At 37.9% G+C, this 19,985-nt stretch overlaps 2 protein-coding genes across 5 annotated transcripts; both read left to right on the top strand.

Annotated features, from left to right (window-relative positions):
• Positions 1-8: 8 nt before the first annotated feature.
• Positions 9-10,837, top strand: shfl (shiftless antiviral inhibitor of ribosomal frameshifting). 4 transcript variants are annotated; one of them, XM_053612271.1, is made up of 11 exons: positions 9-149; positions 598-793; positions 3,519-3,654; positions 3,796-3,845; positions 3,941-3,979; positions 4,067-4,123; positions 6,589-6,630; positions 6,798-6,953; positions 7,304-7,407; positions 8,648-8,805; positions 9,684-10,836. In XM_053612271.1, the coding sequence occupies exons 2-11, from the start codon at positions 767-769 to the stop codon at positions 9,908-9,910; spliced, it is 996 nt and encodes a 331-aa protein (XP_053468246.1). In that variant the 5' UTR covers positions 9-149; positions 598-766; the 3' UTR covers positions 9,911-10,836. The 4 variants fall into 4 exon arrangements, with proteins under 4 accessions (XP_053468246.1, XP_053468244.1, XP_053468248.1 ...); XM_053612269.1 differs by having other exon boundaries at positions 104-235; XM_053612273.1 differs by lacking the exons at positions 9-149; positions 598-793 and adding an exon at positions 3,004-3,255 and having other exon boundaries at positions 9,684-10,837.
• Positions 10,838-14,574: 3,737 nt separating this feature from the next.
• On the top strand, positions 14,575-17,540 carry soul5 (heme-binding protein soul5). Its single transcript, XM_053613316.1, has 7 exons — positions 14,575-14,711; positions 14,915-14,974; positions 15,317-15,401; positions 15,795-15,915; positions 16,043-16,182; positions 16,282-16,445; positions 16,631-17,540. Coding segments are annotated over exons 1-7 (651 nt in total). The 5' UTR covers positions 14,575-14,709; the 3' UTR covers positions 16,710-17,540.
• The last annotated feature ends 2,445 nt before the right edge of the window (positions 17,541-19,985 follow it).

Below are 19,985 nucleotides of genomic sequence, written 5' to 3'. Positions count from 1 at the left end.
AATAAACACTAGTTATTTCGATACAATTTTTACTCTCTTTAAATCGTGCACATTTTCGACGCCCAAACAAAATACTACATTAACTACATTACCCAAAGTGCTATTGAGAACTCCACGCTGTAACCATGGAAACTGGAAACAGTAGCCAGGTTGGTGATTTTCCTGCAGTTGTGGTTTATATGTTTATATGGTTTAGGTTTTCCAGCATACACTCAATGAGTTCAAGGTCATTTAGGTAAGATGATTTTTTATTGTTTTTTTTTTTTTTAATCAAAACAGTAAATGTGTAGAACTTGTTTATCAATAAAATGTAGGCGGTAACTAGAGTAAATGCTAAGAACTAAATTTACATATGTATATATGTATTATGTAGTGTATGAGTGATTAGTCTACTTTTTCGAAAACTGTATCCCTACTTAAGTGTGTGTGTGTGTGTGTGTAGTGGCCTCCACAAACATATCAATTAAACTTAAGTAAATATAGAAAATGTTAGAAGTAAATATGGCTGATGTTTATCTTTGGATGGTTTGGACTGAATTTTTTTTAGAAGAAAATTACACATTTACATGTTTGTTTGGTTTTTTTTTTTTAATGTAGTGTTTGGCGCCGTCTGCTGGTGGTTTTCTGAAACAGCAGCCTTGAGAATGGAAACCGAAAGTGAAGTGAAGAGTAAAGCAGGAAAACAGGGCCGTCTGCAGCTCCAGCGCTTCCGGACGGAATCTTTCTAATGTTCCTGCTGTGAAAGAACTTTAACAGTGATAAAGAAATGAGTCGACTTCATGAGGAAGTGGAGGTAAGAAATCTAATACGTGTTTTAGACCATGTTCCTGTGTTCACAGTAAACGTGTGTGTCGGTGTAGGTGCAGCAGTCACGCCCGGATACATAGTCATTATCATTAAACAAATGAGCGAAGACTTCCTTCATTACTCATGTTTGTACAACTCTAATCTTATCCTACAGAACTGTGCTGTATAATGTGAAAAGCTGGGAGATATTGATCTCTGTCTGTACACACCACGTGCATGAAGCTTATTCTGTACTTCTGGTAGTTATTAAAATCCCCAGGAGCACAGACATATACAGTGTGCTTATAAAAGACTGTTGTTTGTTTATTTATTTATATTTTTTTTGCTTATAGATTAGTCTTGCATTATATGAATTAAATTCGTGACTGTTTTTTTACCTTTTATACTACCTGTAAAACATCTATCATTATTCTATAAGACTTTATCAGTGTCTGTTTCATATGAAGTAAACAAACATTTTTTTTATGTTTAAAATGGTAGTTTATTGTGTTTGAAACATCATAACAGGAACTGTATTGTAAGTAGACAGAAAAGAGCAGGAATATTTCACCCCATATTTGCATTTATTTGCTTTTACATACACAGCTAGGAGAGTGAGGGCAAGTATCAGCCAACATAAAAAGCTGTGAAGTCTGTGCACTTTGCCCCGTAGCTATTAAAGCAGAACGGAAACGTGTTAAATGTGTTTAAACTGAAATGTTGCTGATGGGTTCAGTGATGCTGGTGCTAATTTGTCACTTGGTGCTGTATTTTCGTTATTCGTTAGGAGACGATTGCGGTCGTGTGCCGTACTGACGTCACACTGAAAAAAAAATCAGCTGATCATCTCAATTTCAAATGTCAATCTTCATCTCAATCTCAGTTTCAAATCTTGATCTCAAATCTCAATTTCAAATCTTGATGTCAAATTTCAAATCTTAATCTCAGTCTCAAATCTCAATTTCAAACCTCAATCTCAAATCTCAATTTCAAACCTCAGTCTCAAATCTCAATTTCAAACCTCAGTCTCAAATTTCAATTTCAAACCTCAGTCTCAAATCTCAATTTCAAACCTCAGTCTCAAATCTCAATTTCAAACCTCAGTCTCAAATCTCAGTTTCAAACCTCAGTCTCAAATCTCAGTTTCAAACCTCAATCTCAAATCTCAGTTTCAAACCTCAATCTCAAATCTCAATTTCAAACCTCAGTCTCAAATCTCAGTTTCAAACCTCAATCTCAAATCTCAGTTTCAAACCTCAATCTCAAATCTCAATTTCAAACCTCAGTCTCAAATCTCAGTTTCAAACCTCAATCTCAAATCTCAGTTTCAAACCTCAATCTCAAATCTCAATTTCAAACCTCAATCTCAATTTCAAACCTCAGTCTCAAATCTCAATTTCAAACCTCAATCTCAATTTCAAACCTCAATCTCAAATCTCAATTTCAAACCTCAGTCTCAAATCTCAATTTCAAACCTCAGTCTCAAATCTCAATTTCAAACCTCAATCTCAAATCTCAATTTCAAACCTCAGTCTCAAATCTCAATTTCAAACCTCAAATCTCTATCTCAATTTCAAACCTCAATCTCAAATCTCAATTTCAAACCTCAATCTCAAATCTCAATTTCAAACCTCAGTCTCAAATCTCAATTTCAAACCTCAAATCTCTATCTCAATTTCCAATCTCAATCTCAAAAGAATACAATGCAGTTATCCGATGCAGAGACTCGACTCGGCTAGTTAGCGATCTACAAGATTCCGAGCGCGATGAAGTTGGACAGAAGTGAAGCTTTGGAAGCTGGGGCCGGATTCATGAAAATCCTCTTAACAAAGAAGTTAAGAAAGTTCTTAAGATAAACTTTTTAAAAGTTCATTGAAAAATTCTTGAGAAGTTCTCAAATATTTTCTTAAAAACGTCTTCATTTGAGATGTGTTCGTTTAACATTAACATTAACCTCCATAGGAGAATTTACTTGCTGGAAATTAAAACCAATCAGCCAAGTATGCTAGTTTATATAAGCGAAATATATTGTAGTTATACAGTGTGTATAATATGCTGCAAGTTGTATAATTATGTAATGTTTAATATTAGAAACAAGCCAATAAATTCATTCAAAATCGTACCCTTTGGGGCTCGACGACAAGTGGGCAGTTCTCCTGGATTTAAGAAGTTATTTACAAAGATTTTTAAGACTTTTTGAAAGTTTTGTCTTAGGAACGATCTTAAGAAAAGAAAAAAAAAAACATTCTGCACTTTTTTCATAAGTTAGAAAATAAGAAGAATTTTTATTCTTAAGAATGTTTCATGAATCTAGCTTCTGATCTGTTCTCAGAGAGTGTGCAAATGAGGAGGCGAGAACAGCTGGACAGGCTAAAGGCCTAAAGCGCCGCTGCATCACTGCGTTTAGGCAGAGATTACGAAAGGGATGAATCCCACTGTACCGCTGTCAGCAGGCAGTTGAACAGCATTGTGGGTAAAGTAGGGAACTGTTAGCCAAAATGGACCAACATGTTGATGAAAGAAATTTTTAAAAAATCTGAAAATTCGCTACAAAATAAATTTTGGATGATGCTGAAGGCCACATTTTAATTCTGAAAATGAATCTGCTGCTCAGCCAGGGTGGATTTTTCCTTTAAGGATGAGTAGAGTTCTAAACGGGACAGTGTAATGTAGTCATGTAGTTATATATTTATATAAGGATATGAACTCTGTGCTTCGTTCTGTTGACTCAGTTGGAAAAATGTGTCAGGCGACTGAGAGAGACGTTTCATGGACAAATTCCGATCGACAAGGCGACATTACTCATGCGCCGATACAGGAACAACTACCAGCTGGTAGCGAAGGAGATCATCCTGATGAAAGACCGAGGTAAAAGGAAGTGTTTGTTCTGAACAGAACTTGTTCTGCTTCTCCTGATTCAGCAGCATGATTTACTAAACAGACATTGCTCATCCCTTTCCCACAATCCATCCCACGCCTTTTCCATTTCATCCGCTGTCTCATGCGCAGACCTGGACGATGACGACAGATGGTCTCTGGCAAACGATTCTACTGTAAAGGTAAGGTTTGAGAGTCGTCCGCTTCGAGATTCCGAATCGTCATTATGCAGAAAGCTTGTTTTGCATAACTGAATGCATGTCCTGCTCACTGACAGAACGTGGTTGAGAAACTGCAGAATGAGGAACGAGAAAAGGTAACGCCCGCATGCTGATTATTCAATCCGTCGCCTCTGCGTTTCACCGTAAGGCCTGAGATTTGAGCATGACGTTTTATGTTGCAGGAGAAAAGAAAAGACGGACAATCAGGAGCCGGTAACGATCCTAGGGGCTCTAAGAAAGTAGGTAAAACCACGGAAGTCTAATCCCGCCCCTGCAGTTATTCGCTTTTTTTTGTGCTTGCTTGCGTTATTTTTTTTTTCTAATGAATTTAATTGGTTGTTTTCCCAAAATATAAACAAATTCGACATTTAAACCACAGCAACGCTAACCATTACCACCGCTATGTTAAAGAACATAGCCTTTATTTCTCTCCTACCATCATGAAAGTAAAACCACCCACAGGAATCGAATCCCAATGCAAACCTCGACTCTGCGTATTTTTTTCAGGACAGTTTTTCATTTTTAGAGCCTTCTACTGCCTTGTGTTTCACTTGCAATGAATGTTCGATGTGCTGAAACTTTTCCCGTTTGTTCACCCTTACGTTTAGTCTCAGGCTCATCAGCGTGAGCAAATGGGTAAAGTTCGGGCACAAAAGAATAGCGACAGAATGAAATCATCAACTGTGTGGTAATACTTTGCAAAAACAGTACATGAATGATCATGCACTAATACCTGAATGAATACTTACGTAAATATGAACTGATGATAAGTTAAGGCATGTAGTAATCAGGAACTAATGAAGAACTAACCTTAACTAAGATGTGAGTCTTATGGATTCATGCGTGAATAACGACTAAATTAAGTACAGTATCTCACAAAAGTGAGTGCACCCCTCACATTTTTGTAAATACTTGATGATATCTTTTCATGTGACGACACTGAAGAAATGACACTTTGCTACAATGTAAAGTAGTGCGTGTACAGCTTGTGTAACAGTGTAAATTTGCCGTCCCCTCAAAATAACTCAACACACAGCCATTAATGTCCATCTTTATGTAGAGCAACAGGTTTTTTTTTTTTTCAGATCCTCAGAGAGTTCTTTGCCATGAGGTGCCATGTTGAACTTCCAGTGACCAGTATGAGGGAGTGTGAGAGCGATGACACCAAATTTAACACACCTGCTCCCCATTCACACCTGAGACCTTGTAACACTAACAAGTCACATGACACCGGGGAGGGGAAATGGCTAATTGGGCCCAATTTGGACATTTTCACTTAGGGGTGTACTCACTTATGTTGCCAGCGGTTTAGACATTAATGGCTGTGTGTTGAGTTATTTTGAGGGGACGGCAAATTTACACTGTTACACAAGCTGTACACGCACTACTTTACATTGTAGCAACGTGTCATTTCTTCAGTGTCGTCACATGAAAAGATATCATCAAATATTTACAAAAATGTGAGGGGTGCACTCACTTTTGCGAGATACTGTACATGTTTGGTAGTTAATGTATTAACGTTGGGCTAAGCTAAATCAAACATGCTAAATAAGAAAGAATATGACTTAAATGTGCATAATATGAAATTGTTGATATAATTTGCGCTATGCAGCTGCGTACACAGGTATGACGCTGGATTATTTTCATAATTGACACTGATCCTCCTTATCGAACGTAGAAAGACGCACTAATAATAAACACCAGTCATTTCATCTCAACCCGTCTTGCGTCATTCTCCAATCATTTCTCTTCAATTCCCGCTGCAGTACTAGTACGTGCTCTGGGTTGCTCGGGCCCGGGGCGCTGCTCCTTTTACCCACAAGGGTCAAACGAATACAGTAACATTTATTCATTTAGTAGATGCTATTAACATTTAAAACCAGTGTTATTTACGATTATTTTCCGGTGTTTTAGTCTTAGATGTCACCGTGTTTAGTTTGACTGCTTTACTTCATATTCTTTCTTATAGGTCGTGTTTGATTTAGTTTAGTTCTTTGTTAGTTCGTGATTAGTACACGCCTTAATTCATCATCAGATCATATTTACATAAGTATTAATTCAAGTATTAGTGCATGATCATTCACGTACTGTTATTGTAAAGTGTTACCAAGACAACAATACACTTCCTAAACTGGGGCTGGGATGGAGCTAATTTCAGGACAGGAAAATGTAAACACAAGCCTAAATGCGCTGTCACATTTTGACGTAACACATGCAGTGTTTAGTCAATTTGGAAGGGAACTTGCTGTGTTTTCTCCCTTGGTGCAGCTCTTTAGTCAGGTACGGACACTGCGATCACACTCGGGTACGGCCCAAAACATCCGCTCTGGGAATGTCTGAGCAAGGTGGCCTCTGTCTGCTTCCAAGTGAACTCGTAATGAGAAAATGATCTGACTCTGAATCACGCCGACTTCAGGAAGTAGACAAAACTCCCTGCGTGTTTTGGGTTGCAACATTTTTCTATAGATGTGAGCTGCTAAACTGTGTCAAAGGACAGCGTTACTTTTGGTTCCTTTAATTATGTGCAGTGTGAAACCAAGCCAAAAGTATCAGTAAAAACGCTGACTCAACCCGTTATGCTTGTACTTAGGTGCCTTTAAAATTTCGTATGATCGTTACAGGTTCATTACAACATTACAGTCTGCCTCTTTCAATGGATCCTCTATACTAATGTGTACTCTCTCTTCTCCTGGTCTCTGTCCAGTCTAAAGCAAACAAGGGGCCTCAAGAGGACAAAGACATACAGGTCAGTTACCTAAAGTCCTCATTCCGTCCCCAGTGAAACTCAAGCTCCACCTGTGCAGCTTAATGAAAACATCTGACCATATAAAGGGGAAACAAATCGCTACGGCGTGATTACGTCACATAGTAAATATTAGGAGATGTCATGTTTACATTTATTTGTGTGTGTAGGAGCTTGGGAAGAAATTGCATCACCTGCCTCTGACAGAGAAGAATAAGCGCATGTTCGATCGTGTGCAGGAGAACCAAATGCCCTCCGTCGATCTCCAGTTCGCCTGCGAGATTTGCGACAAGAGCTGGTGGAGACGAGTCCCTGTGAGAAAGCCGGTAAACGTCACATACTGTACATCAACTCGTATCCAGACGTGGTAAAGGAATCCAAACTGTAAATGTGCAATCGGTTGTTTAAACAAATCCGCTTGTAAAAGTATCTCAGTGAAATTCTCCACTCAAGTTAAAGCAGGAAAAAAATGCTCCCTGGGATAGGCTCCAGGTTCCCCCGCGACCCTGAAAAGGAGTAAGCGGTTGAAGATGGACGGATGGATGGATAAATTTACTTAAAATATGAAAGTAACTGGCAGCTGATGTTAAAGATAAGAGACGATGTGACGCTGCTGTGGACTGATTCAAAGCGAGTAACAGTAGAATCAGTGAGTGTGATCTCTGATCCTTTTCAGGTGTCTCGCTGTCGCGGGTGCAAACGGAAATACGACCCTGTGCCACTAGGCAAGAGGTGGGGCATCGGGGAGTTCATGTGCCCTCGCTGTGCTCGATCTTTCAAGTACGTAGAACCATCGCCAGTGCTTTTACAAGCCTTACTTTAAACCATTCTACCTCACATCAGTCTTTCTTTGTTGTTTTCTGTTGTTTCTTATCTTAAAGGAAGTTCCTGTACTTTATTAGCCCAAGCCTTTCTTTGGGAGGTGGAAAAATCATAAAATACTTCGACACATAAGGAAAAATATTATTCAAATATTACGTGTAAACAAACACACCAAAAAAACCACATTAGCTGACTTTTTTAGCTAAACAAGTTCCTGCTATCACTTACATCATAGGAACTATAAACATCCCTCACTTCCTCTTGAAGTTAAAACGACAAAAAATGCAGATTGTTACCGAGAAACTATAAAATGCAAACCTCCTCTGTCCTGAGGACTTCCTCATGTTGGAAAACTTCAAGTCACAGCTTTACCTCTTGAGTGTTAGAAGACGCTGACACTGGAGACTCCTTCCAGAAATGCAAAATAAACGTTTCCTTCACACAATAAATGATTATCTCTTTTTCTCTGTTAAATAAGAGCTCGTTTTTAACCCATCGGTTTTTAGATTGTGTGGAGCGTCCGCCTGTGAATTTGGCGTCGCGATAGAAACAGTAGCATGTTATAATGAACTATAAAAAATGCTTGATTTTGTTGCGGATTTTTTATTTTTTTTTAAATTTTGCGGAAAACTGCTTCAATTGGGGAAATTGCAATCGCATGGAATTGTTTTTGCACAGTCTTTCACAGTGATGTTTTTTCGATAGATGAGACCACTCGTGTTCGATGCACGTGAATCGAAATCCTGGAGGGTTGTTCAAGGAAGAAGAAAAGTGTGGTAATAGAAGATCCATTTTTAGGTTTTAAGGTTTAAATCGACTCTTAAAATGAGAAAAGGCGGCGCGGTTATAAAGGTCCTGTGTCACAAAAAGATCTTTCACCGTTGATATCAGCCTGGAATTAGACATGAAACGTGTGAATTTCTAAATAGCCACCTTCTCGGTAGGGGCAGGATTATGACTCGTTGCCATGAAGAACTTCAGATACGTCCAATACACGTGTAAATTTTATGAATAGAAATAAAATATAGATTTTAAGTGATAAAATCCAGTAGGTAAAAAAAAACATGGATGAGATCATCACGTGTGCATATCCTTTTATTTATTTATTTATTTACTTTTTTAATTGTTTTTTCTTGGACACGATTCTAAATAAATCGTTTTTTTTTTTTACCTAGACTGTTTCTGTTTTTTCCGCCAGGGGGTTCGGCCGAATGGACGTGGGGTCTCCGTGTTATGGCTGTCGCTTCATTGTTAAGCCATCGTGCATCCTGCCTCCACGCAAAAACTTGTTGGACCCAGGCATGAGGAGACGACACCCGCACAGCTGCCTGGCCGAGGACTGCTTTAACAGACAGGGTAACACAGCACTGCTCTACACTAGGTGTCAGTAACACGACTGCTTTAGTGTAGAACCTCAACACCTCAACACACTGGTCAGAACAGTGCATGTGAAGAACGGTTAGAATTTATTTCGCATGGGCGTGGGTGCTTTCGCATGAAATGGGTTATAACATTATATCTGGTGTATAGCTTTACTATTTAACAGAGAAATGAGAAAAGTGGAAATGAACCCTTTCATGCATAGTGTCCACACTGGGATCAATAAAGTTTATCTCATCTTGTCTTATATTTTTTAAGTTTTAGGAAAATAGAAATTAACCTAAACTTCTGTAGTTCTGTAGAACACAATAAATATATGTTTTTGTGCCAGATTTCACTGAATCTTAGGTTTTTTAAAAGAGTTTTTTGTTTGTTTGTTTTTTTTTAAACATATCTAAATATGTTTTACAAAATGCATAGTAATGCATAGCATAGTTATTTCAGAGGGTTGAGTAAGATTTTATGAAACCGATTCATAAAGAGAGCTGAGCCAAGTGACCGAACATACTGAAAAGTTCTGAAATTCAAACCAGTGGTCATTATACATCATCAAGGACCGCCCACTTTCACACGAAGAGGTTGCTTGACTGACACTACAGACGACCCAACCGCATTTACACGCCACTAACTGCTTCAAATCAAACCCTAATTATTTTTGAAAGACGGGACGCTGTGAACTTTGATCTTCTTCTGAAAAGCTCAGATCGATCAATCAATCGATCTCAGATAGCCGGTCAGATTGAGAGCTTTAAACGTCCAGCTAATTGTACGGATCAAACCAAACCGAGAGCAACGCTTGCTTAGCAAACATTTGTAGTTTTTCACATCTAACATTTTGTATGTGTCCGTCGCAGAGCCTCACGTTCCTGGTACAGAGTGCGTGCACCCGGTCAGCAGGAAGAAGAACGGTAAGCCGCAGGTGGTGCACCCCAGCGATCGCCACATCAGCAGCGGCTCCACGGTGAACACCTGCCTGAGTCAGGGAAGCCTGATGGAGGATTTGTTTGACATCATCATGGAAGACATCCACGAGGAGGAAGAGAGCGACAACGACGACTCAGGAAGCAGCACCAGCAGCTGAAGGGAATGCCAGTGTGCGTCCACAGCTCAAAACCTTGGCCCTTAAGCACTGACCCAAAGACGTTTGATCATTGTAAAATTCATCTAATGTGAAACTAAATGTGGCACAGTGCAGGGAGTAGTGTTTCAAAGAAGCAGCGATATCTCTAGGAATTTTGAAGATATTATGAGTTATTTTCGGGCTGGTGGTTTGTAATTGTTCTATAATCTTAAGGGATCTCTATCTGTGTAAACATGCTCGATTGACACCTATGCAATCTTTTTTGTGCCTAACACAGAATAAGGTCGTATTGTATGTCAGCAAATATTATTTATTTCCCGATTCAGTCAACAATCCATATGCTTTTCTATCAAGGGCAGTTTAGCTGAAGAAATATCAGCAAGTGTGTCATGTGTTGCCTTGCCACAAAAAAAAGTGCACTTAAAAAGTGAAATCACCTTCAAACTGTTCTCGTAGTTAGTTAAGTCATAAGCAAATGTTGAGGCTGATGATTTTGGTAATATGCAGCCAGGGAAACATATGCAGTTTTGCATCTCTTCTTTTAATCACTTCCTGCTTTTAAATCACTTCCTGCTTTTGTAGGTTAGTGTGACAGTGTAGTAGGGTTTCAGACAGCATCCTTCCATACTTACATAACATTGCTTAGAAATGCTTTGCTGGGATTGAAATATATATATATAAAACATATGCGTCAGAGGTTTTAAACATTTCATACGATTGAAGAGTCATTTCTAGATTTTATGAAGACCGCAAGTGTTATTCTGTTTTATTAAGAGAGTATAAAGCAGTGAATATATTGCTAGAGTTTATCTATTGGAAATTGTACTCTTGAACAGCTGTTTTTGTTGTACATTGCTGTTAATTTAAAACCCACACAATATACCAGCTGAAGCACAAAAAAAAAAAGCCTTTGAGTTCTGCTTTGACTGCTTTTGAACTTCCAAACTAACAATTTCTTCAGATTGAAGACCAGGGAAGTGACATCCCTTAGAAAAATAACCATTTTTTTGGGGGGGGGGGGGGGGGGGGGGGGGGTTTAGTCTAACAAGATTACTGAGGTATGTGATCCAGGGATTTATTTATTTTTCAGAAATGAAGTTAATGGCATAAAATCTAGCCCTTTTCTCCTAACACCTTAGAAACCAGGCATATTTTTGTTCTTTTTACGGTGTAAAATACAGCACTTTTAATGTCACCATTTACTCTGTATTATCTTAAAACTGCACTTATACTGTGCAGCACTGCCCGTGAACCTATACGAATGGGATAAACACTAACTTCAACCACTCCAACGCAGCTAAAGCCTTAACCCAAAATCCAAACAAGGTTTTGAATGTGTCACTATAATCAGAATTTATCACAATTCATGTTTGTTTTTTCTGTGTGACAACTTAACCGTTCCCCTCAATCAGCTCATATGATTGGATTGACAGCAGTGCTGTTGTTTTGTTGTAACTGGGGTTTTGACTTTCTTGGGATTGGATTGTCAGTTTCATGTTTGTGCAGTTTGGAAATTTTGTTGTGTTGGTATTGGGATATTATTATTATTATTATTATTACTATTATTATTAGGATTGGCATCTTATCCCAGTTGGTATTGGAGCCTTGCCTTTGTTGGGGTTGGTGTGTTAACTTTGTTTGGGATTGAGGTCTTTGGATTGTTAGTGTTTTGGGGATTGGGATTTTATTTTTCATTTGATTGGGATCTTCGGGTTTTTTGGTTGGAATTGGGGTTTTGTTTATGTTGTTGTTTGGGATTGGTATATTGTCTTTGTTTGTGGAGATTGGGAGTTTGTGTTTGTTGTTTAGGATTGGTGTATTGTTATTTTTGTTGGGATTTGGAGTTTGTGCATTGTCTTGGTTTTTTTTTTTGGGATTGGACTTTTGCCATTGTTTTGATTAGGCTTTTGTTTAGGATTAGGGATTTATCTGCGTTCGGGTTTTTGTCTTTGTTGAAATTGGACTGGATTGTTTGTTTTCTGCCGATTGAGATGTCATCTTTATGGTAATTGGGGTTTTATTCCTGTTGAGATTAGGAGTTTTTTCACTGTTGAGATCGTACTGTTAGTTTTGCTGGAGTGTTGTGTTTGAAATTGGGATCTTGACAATGTGCGGTATTGTCTGTCGGCTTGGGGTTAGTTATCCTGGTGTCTGGTTTGTTGATTTGCCCCAAATCAAGTCTGAAGATGAAACCAGCATGTGTATTTAATGTGAAAATAATTGACATTTGTTTAAATTAACAGAAACACTCCATACACATGAATGCAGCACACACATGACATTTATTGTGTTAGGTTCTCATCCCTAGGCTAGGGTGTAACGTGACTGAGAATGTCCTGTCACATTGTCCTACTGCAGATTAAAATTCCTTCTGAGAATTCTGTTGTCACACCCTGCACATCTACATTTAGTTTCAGAATAATAAAACACAAAAGCTACAAAAGAAGGGAGGGACAGGCGTTCCTAACATTTCACCAACCCCGATCTTAACTGACCTCATTCACACAATGTAGTGTTGTCTATGTCTAAGATGAAAACGATCAGAGTTGCACTAATATCTCTCATCTCATCTCTACATATAGACTGATCTGTTAACTTTAATCTTTAGAATTCTTTCTATTGTGCTTAAGCTTTTCCAAAGCCTGACCTATAATTGCACTGTGTATATGAATGTTTTTTTTTTCATCCTGAGCTAAAAGAGAAGATAGTCCTCTCTTGAAACAGTTAACGTTTGGGTGGTGATGTTCCACTACAGGCTCATTGCTGTGGCGTGAGCTGGTGATCATAAAACCACAACAGCTGCATTTGTAGCCACATGTGGCAACAGTCAGTCTCACTTATGTAAGAGTTTAGATAACTCGCGGAGGCGGTAAATGTTTGGTAATAATGTTTTTCCGATCTGTTTTCTGTCCTCTACATTCACAAAAAGAAGAAAACACAAAAGAATCGACAAAAAAAAAATAAGTATTGATTATAAGAGATAAAATGATAGTTATGATATAAGTCAGTCGGGTATTCTCACACAGTGACTGCATGTCCCAGATGCCTCTCAGACTCGTTACACAATGATTAACCGTCAAGTAGCCAAGAAATTAAGCACCTTTGCTCACATTTTAGCTTTTACTCTCACTTTGCCACCTTGCATTATTGTTTGTGTGGATTTTCACATGTTCGCCACATGTTTGCATGGGTTTCTGCTGGGTTTTCTAAGTGTAAGTGTGTGGGCATGGTGCTCTGCAATGGACTGGCGTCTCATCCAGGGTGTATTCCCGCCTCATGGCCAGTGTTCCTGGGATCCACTGAAACTTCCTAAAAGTGAGTGAGTGTTCTTCCACAATAAAAATATAATAAGGCGGTGTTCCAAACTGTGTGATAAATGCTTGTTTGCCAAAAATGAAGGTAAGCATTGCATCAAATGTCAACCAAGATTAATTCGTCATTGCTTGTAACGGTGTTTCTTTTTAGTCAACGCTTACTTTTCCAGCCTTTTCTTGCCCCCGTCCCAACTTTTCTGAAACGTTTTGAGGCCATCGGATTTAAACTTTCATTTAAAACGGTACATTTCCTCAGTTTAAACATTTCATATGTTTTCTATGTCCTATGGTGAATAACATATAGGGTTAAGAGATTTGCAAATTATTGCATTGTGTTTTTGTTTACACGTTACACACCCATCGATGTAAATGTCTCTTTATGTACAGAGACAAAAGAAAGATATTACAGAACGATCACTCTGTATGGCCACGTCAATGTAAACGTCTCTATGTATAAAGACAGCAGAATGAGGTGTAATCACTGTGTCTGACGGTGTAGTGGAGTGTAGTGACCGTGTTTATTCGTGAAGATACTGATGTATGAAAACGTGGTGAAAAAAAAAAAAAAAAAAAAACACTTTCAGGTTTAGCTTTATTCTTTCAGCAGGTTGAACAAATCCAAATCACTATTTTTAAAAACCATTTCCGGTAAGTTAAAAAAAAATGCCGCACGAACCGCCACGTGGAATGAGGCCTCTCGCACACACGGCACTTGACGGATACTCCGTGATGTGTGCCAAAAAATATTTATTTATTTATTTATTTATTTACAATTTTCAAAGGGTGCCTAACTTAAAAAAAAAAGTTGGGAAACGCTTACCTAGCTTATACTTTTTATTTATTTATTTATAAAAAGGGTCCTTTCAGGGGTCTTATATAGTCTTATATGTAGTTAGCTACCTAAACGGTTCTAAAGAACACAAGTTTGCTTCTTTTTTTTCTGTCCCTATGAACTGTGTACTCTAATGATCTCTTGATTCCCCAGTCTTTGCTTTTGTAACTGCGAACTTTTCCAGCTGTGGGCCTAATTAAATCATATCCTAGTCATATTTTTTTGGACTACATAAAAAGGATAAGGATAACCCTGATCGCGTCTGTTTATCTCTAATGTTTTGTTTTTGTTTGATTGCTTTTAAAAACCTGCAAACCGAGTCCTTCCTTTGAAATCCGTGAATATACAATGGTGTATTCCCGGGATAGACTCGGGATCCGAGCGATCCTGACCAGGATAAAGCGTTTACTGAAGATGGATGGAAGGAAATGACCATTTCTCCGCCTCAGGCTCGTCATTTCACCGTGACACGTGTGGTCGGAGTTAGATAAGGTTACTGAGTGTTTTATAACATCCAGACAGCGCACGTGGGTGGGATGGGACTTCTCTGCTTTCATAACTGATTTCACAACACATTTCAGAACTCTTTTATAATCTGCGGCTTTAAATAAAGATCTGCCCCTCACACTGCAGAACAGGATTTCTTCTCCAAAATGTAAGCAACCTTCTTTATATTACTGCAATTATTTATTTATTTTTTAACTTTTGCACATTAAATCTGTCTATAGACCATTTGCACTATCTGCACTATGGTGTGAATAGTATGTTGATGATTATGCCCCACTTTCAGCTACCGAGATGTTAATGGATTAGGATGGCATTTCAAACTGACTTGAAGCTGTGATTATTTTTGTGTAGGAATTGCTTAATCGGAGCAGTTGTGTTGCTGTTATCAATTACAGCAGAAGCCAGAGTTGGGTAAGAGTTCAACCTAAATCCTTCTATTTCAATTTTATTTGCTTTCTGCGAACCCTACAAAAACAGTCAGGGTCAGGTTTATCTTTAGGCTGACAAAAGTGTGTTGGTTTGTCATAGTGACCAAACGAACACTCTCCAATAGTGTTAAATTGTTTCGAAATATTTTCAGATTTGTTTCTGAGGCTTTTTACAGCCATGATTTTACTTACAGAGCAGCATTACACCGATGTAAATGTAAAAGTCATCTTATTCAGCTCATTATTTCATTAGTTAGACTTTTCATTAGTTAGATTGGTCTCGGTTAGTGTCTTTGTTTGACCTCCATGAACTTTGACTCCTCAGCAACTCCAGTGAGCCCACATCCTATTGCACAGAGACCAAGGAGTGTCTGCTGTTTGATCTGATCTGTGAAGGAGAGGAATATGAGGTGAGTCTCTGAAACGACGGAAGCGAGTCTGGGACTGATTTCTTTCTAGCCCAGATTGTAGATTCATTCATTATAGATATTAAATTTGAGCCCTCACAGTTGGTGGCTATAAGCCATTCTTCCTGCATAGCAAATTTAGGCTCATGGCTCTGGTGTAAAACTAAATACGTTGAGTCGGACTGGCTATGTTCTGGGTAGTATGGTTGAAAATGGTGTGAATATATATTTTTGCTTGGACTGTCATTGTAATATTTGATTCAGTTAAATAAAATAGGGGAAACTATTACATACACACTGTATATACATACAAATATAATTCTGTGCTCTTTTATTCAAACGTTACGTAACGAGTTTAAGAATAAAACTGGCAGCTTGTGCGTTTTTTTTTTTTAGGTGCGTCATTATGAGGCGGCCAAATGGGTGGCCACGGCGACAGAGTCCATTTTTATAGACGTGGCCAAAGTGAAAGCTTTCAGAAAACTTTACAAATACATCACCGGTGACAATGAAGCAGGTGAGACAATAAACATGTGGGTACGATTGATCGGGAGTGAGAGAGAGATGAACGTTATGCAGACGATATGACTTTTTTAGAGCAGATTTGCTTAAGTAGATCTGCTACTTTTATACTGTACTTGCAGGTGCCAAGATCGAGATGACCGCTCCGGTCCTCACTAAAGTGAAAGCGGACGTATCTTGGTTGGAAAGCTCGGTGTACGTTCTCAGCTTCCTGTTGCCCTCTGCCTACCAGGAACATGCTCCGCAGCCAAATGACACCAGTGTGAGTGTGCAGGGAAAAACATTGAAATCGTGACCTCTGAACGTTTGCGAATCGTGCATGCTAAACACATTATTTGCATTATTTATCCATGAACTGCAGGTGTACCTCACGGACATGCCGGATATGAACGTGTACGTTAAGAGCTACGGAGGCTGGATTTTATCGCCAATAGCTAGAAAGTATTCTGCCCAGCTGAAAGAGGCACTCGATAAAGCTCAAGCCTCTTACCATGAAGACTACCACTACGACGTTGGCTATAACAGGTAGCATTGAGTAAACACAACATGTCATTCTACAGTAAATAAAAATGGACTTGTGTGTTATAAGATGAATAAACCACCTTGGGATGTGCTGTTATAGGAAAATAATCAACATGAACGAGTAAAAGTTTTAGATCCTAACATTCACTTAATCCTCTCTCTCTCTCTGTTTGTGTGTGTGTGTCCAGCCCAATGAAGCTGACGAACAGACATAATGAGGTGTGGTATGTGGCCAAGGGAAAACCGGTGTGTCCACCTGCTGAGTAACAATGCCTCTGCATCATCTACAGCACATCTGAGCTAAAGCAGTTACATTTAAAGCCCAAAATAAAGTGGCTGTTTATGAATAAATAAATGAATAACTGCGCATAGATTTACCTCATATTCTGATTTTTTTTTCAGCTCCAAAAAACAGCAGATTGTATTGTTTCATGCCAGACTTAAGGAAGGAAAAAAAAAAAAAAAAAAGCATAACTGTCTTTTGAATAATTGTTGATGAACTAAACCTTTGAGTCAGATTCATTATTCCAATTTAACATTTGTTGTTTTTTAAAAAAAAAAAAAAAAAAAAAAATCTTCAAGGCTTTTATGGTCACAATAATTTTTTTTAAATTACTGAACTGTTCATTTTATTTGTTTGAATACCTTTCAGTGTATGAAAGCAAGAACTGAACAGCAGCCCCATGTTTTATAGCGTTTGGCTTTGATTTTTGTCTATAACTCAGCAGCAGAGGTCGCCACTACCAAAAGATTGAATAACCCAATTACTACAAGATATTTTTGTGAATTTATTGTGTAACAGATTAATTATTTGTATTTTATATGAAAACATATCAAATAAATAAATAAATAAATACAGCTAAACAACAAAATTAAGGCCACGGCTATAGACATTGATGAACATGTGTGTGAAGGAAATATTTGGTTTTAAATATGTGCCACTGACTCTTACAATCATTGGCTGAAGCGTTATGTTTATTCATGTCTTTTATTTCGTATTTTTATGACATACGGTCAGACTGTTCGGTCTGTAGATTTGAGCTGCTAAACCTTTCTGAAGTTCTTCAAGCATGCAAATAAACATTTAGAGAAAGAAGATCTCCTGGTTCTTGACTCATTCTTTATATATATATATATTAGTCCATTGAGTTTAAAAGATAGTAAAGGGGTTTATCATGGCTGAATTTGCTTTTATGCATATGCTATTTAGAGTTTCGAAAGATAAGATTTATTATAACTTACCTCTCTTAATTGTATAATCAAATGTACAAAAGAAGAAATTTGAAAGAAAAAGTGTGAAATTGTTTACAGTCGCCTATAAAAGTCTTAAAAACAGCAGGCCAGAACAGATGTGTAACATTTCCCCCCGGAGTGTACCTTGTTACTCTTAAAGAAATAGTTAAGGTACGAAGCTATATGTTTCACTACTTTTTTTTTTTTTTTGCAGCATTAGAGCAATACCCACAAGAAATTCAAAGATTAGCTTATTGACTTGCTACTTTTCAGAGAAATTCATATTTAATCATGCTAAGGCTTCCATCATGCTCCATGAAGTCAATAGGATCAGAGGCATTCCACAAATATCTGGACCATGTTATTCTCCTTTCCCACCATCTGAAAGTATTCAGCTCATGCCTCTTCCATCTGGGGACCAGAATGTTTTTAGCTATCCAGTCTATTCTATTCACGCTTATTCATTGTGCCTCCTAGTGATCATTAATTGTATTGCAGCTGGCTATTTCCCAGACCGGCTTAGTAATGATGTGATAAATTGTCAGAATTTGAATTATTTCAATAAAAAGCACATCTACATTAAAGCAATCTATAGTAAAGTAGAGTAAAACAAAAACTTCTGGAACTTCTATGCTGTTTTTTTTGTTGATGTTGTTGTTTTTCCAGTTACAGCTCAGGAAAAAAAAAAAGACATGCAAATGCACAACTCACTCTGGGAATTGCAATCTGATATTTCTTTGAAATATGAGAGTGTTTTTAGTTTTGAGAGAAAAACTAATGCATGAAACGGTACAAAGAAAAAGAAGAAAGACTGAACAAAAAAAGAAGACCCTCGCCATTTGTTTTAGGGCTTAAGTACGTCACTGGTACGATGGCAATGCTGTTATGAAGACATGTGTTAGTGCTATTATATTATAAGTATGGAAAATGTTTTCTTAGAGAAAAAAAAAAAACAGTTGACCTAACAATACTAGATTTTAAAAAAATTTTTAAAAACCCACAATCCCCAGTGTTCCCATGTTTACCGTCCAAATGGTTTTTCAACAAAACTCGAAGCAAATTCTTTGTTGCTGTTTTAGTTGATTAGTTTAATTTGAAAGTGTAGCATAGGTGTTAATAATTTCCTTTTATACCACATAAAAATAGTTAGAGACTCTTAGTTAGATATTTTCCTGACATCTTCTTGGTAACATCCAGCTGGAAAGCGCCGCAAAGGGCTTACAAAGTATACCATGGAACACTGTAAAGACAATAATCAACGAGTGGAGAAAATATGGCATGACAGTGACAGAACTGAGAACAGGACGTTCCTCTAAAATTGATGAGAAGCTGAGGAGAAAACTGGTCAGGGAGGTGGCTAAGAGGCCTACAATAACATTAAAAGAATTGCAGCAATTTCTGGCAAGTACTGGCTGTTCCCTACAATCTCCTGAATTCTTCATATCTCTGGGCTATGGGGAAGCGTGGCAAGATGGAAGCCTTTTTATTTTTTACCAAAAAAATACATTAAAAAATACATTAAATCTCCCAAAACCATGTGGAATAATGTGTTATGGTCTGATGAGACCCATAATAACAAGAGATATGTTTGGCACAAAAAACACAACACATAACCAAAAAAACCACCATCCCCACGGGGAAGCACGGAGGTGGCAGCATCACACTTTGGGGCCATTTTCTTCTGTTACAACTGGGGCTTTAATCAAGGTGGATGGAATAATAAATAGCTCCAAATACCGGTCAATTTTGGCGCAAAACCTTAAGGCTTCTGCTAAAACACTTAAGATGAAGAAGAATTTCAGTTTTCAGCATGACGACGACCCAAAACAAACCTCCAGATCAACAAAGGAAATGGCTTCACCAAAACAAGTTCAAAGTTTTTGGAACGGCCCAGACCTAAATCCAATTTTAAAAAATCAGTGGGGTGACCAGGAGAGGGCTGTGCACAGGAGATGCCCAGCCCATCTGAGTTAGAATGCTTTTGCAAGGAAGAATGGCAAACGATTGTTAAGTCAAGACGTGCCAAACTGACTGACTCTTACCCAAAAAGATTGAATGCTGTGATAAAATCTAAAGGTGCTTCAACTAAGTATTAGTTTAGGGATGTGCATACTTATGCAACCAGGTTATTGTACATGTGATATTTTTTTAAAAAAATGTATTCTTATTGCGTTTCACTTTAATTAATACGTTAAAATTTCACTGTAACAGACATGGTTTTAGACATTTAGATATTTTATACTTTTTATTATATCCACTGTATTTAAAAGGTACAAAAGATGGCACCACCTCAACTCTTAGAGTGGCGTC

Source organism: Ictalurus furcatus, chromosome 24, assembly GCF_023375685.1.
Source record: "Ictalurus furcatus strain D&B chromosome 24, Billie_1.0, whole genome shotgun sequence".
Taxonomy (NCBI): Eukaryota; Metazoa; Chordata; class Actinopteri; order Siluriformes; family Ictaluridae; genus Ictalurus; species Ictalurus furcatus.
Note: the sequence above shows the minus strand (reverse complement) of the source record. Positions and strands in the feature narration are given on the sequence as shown.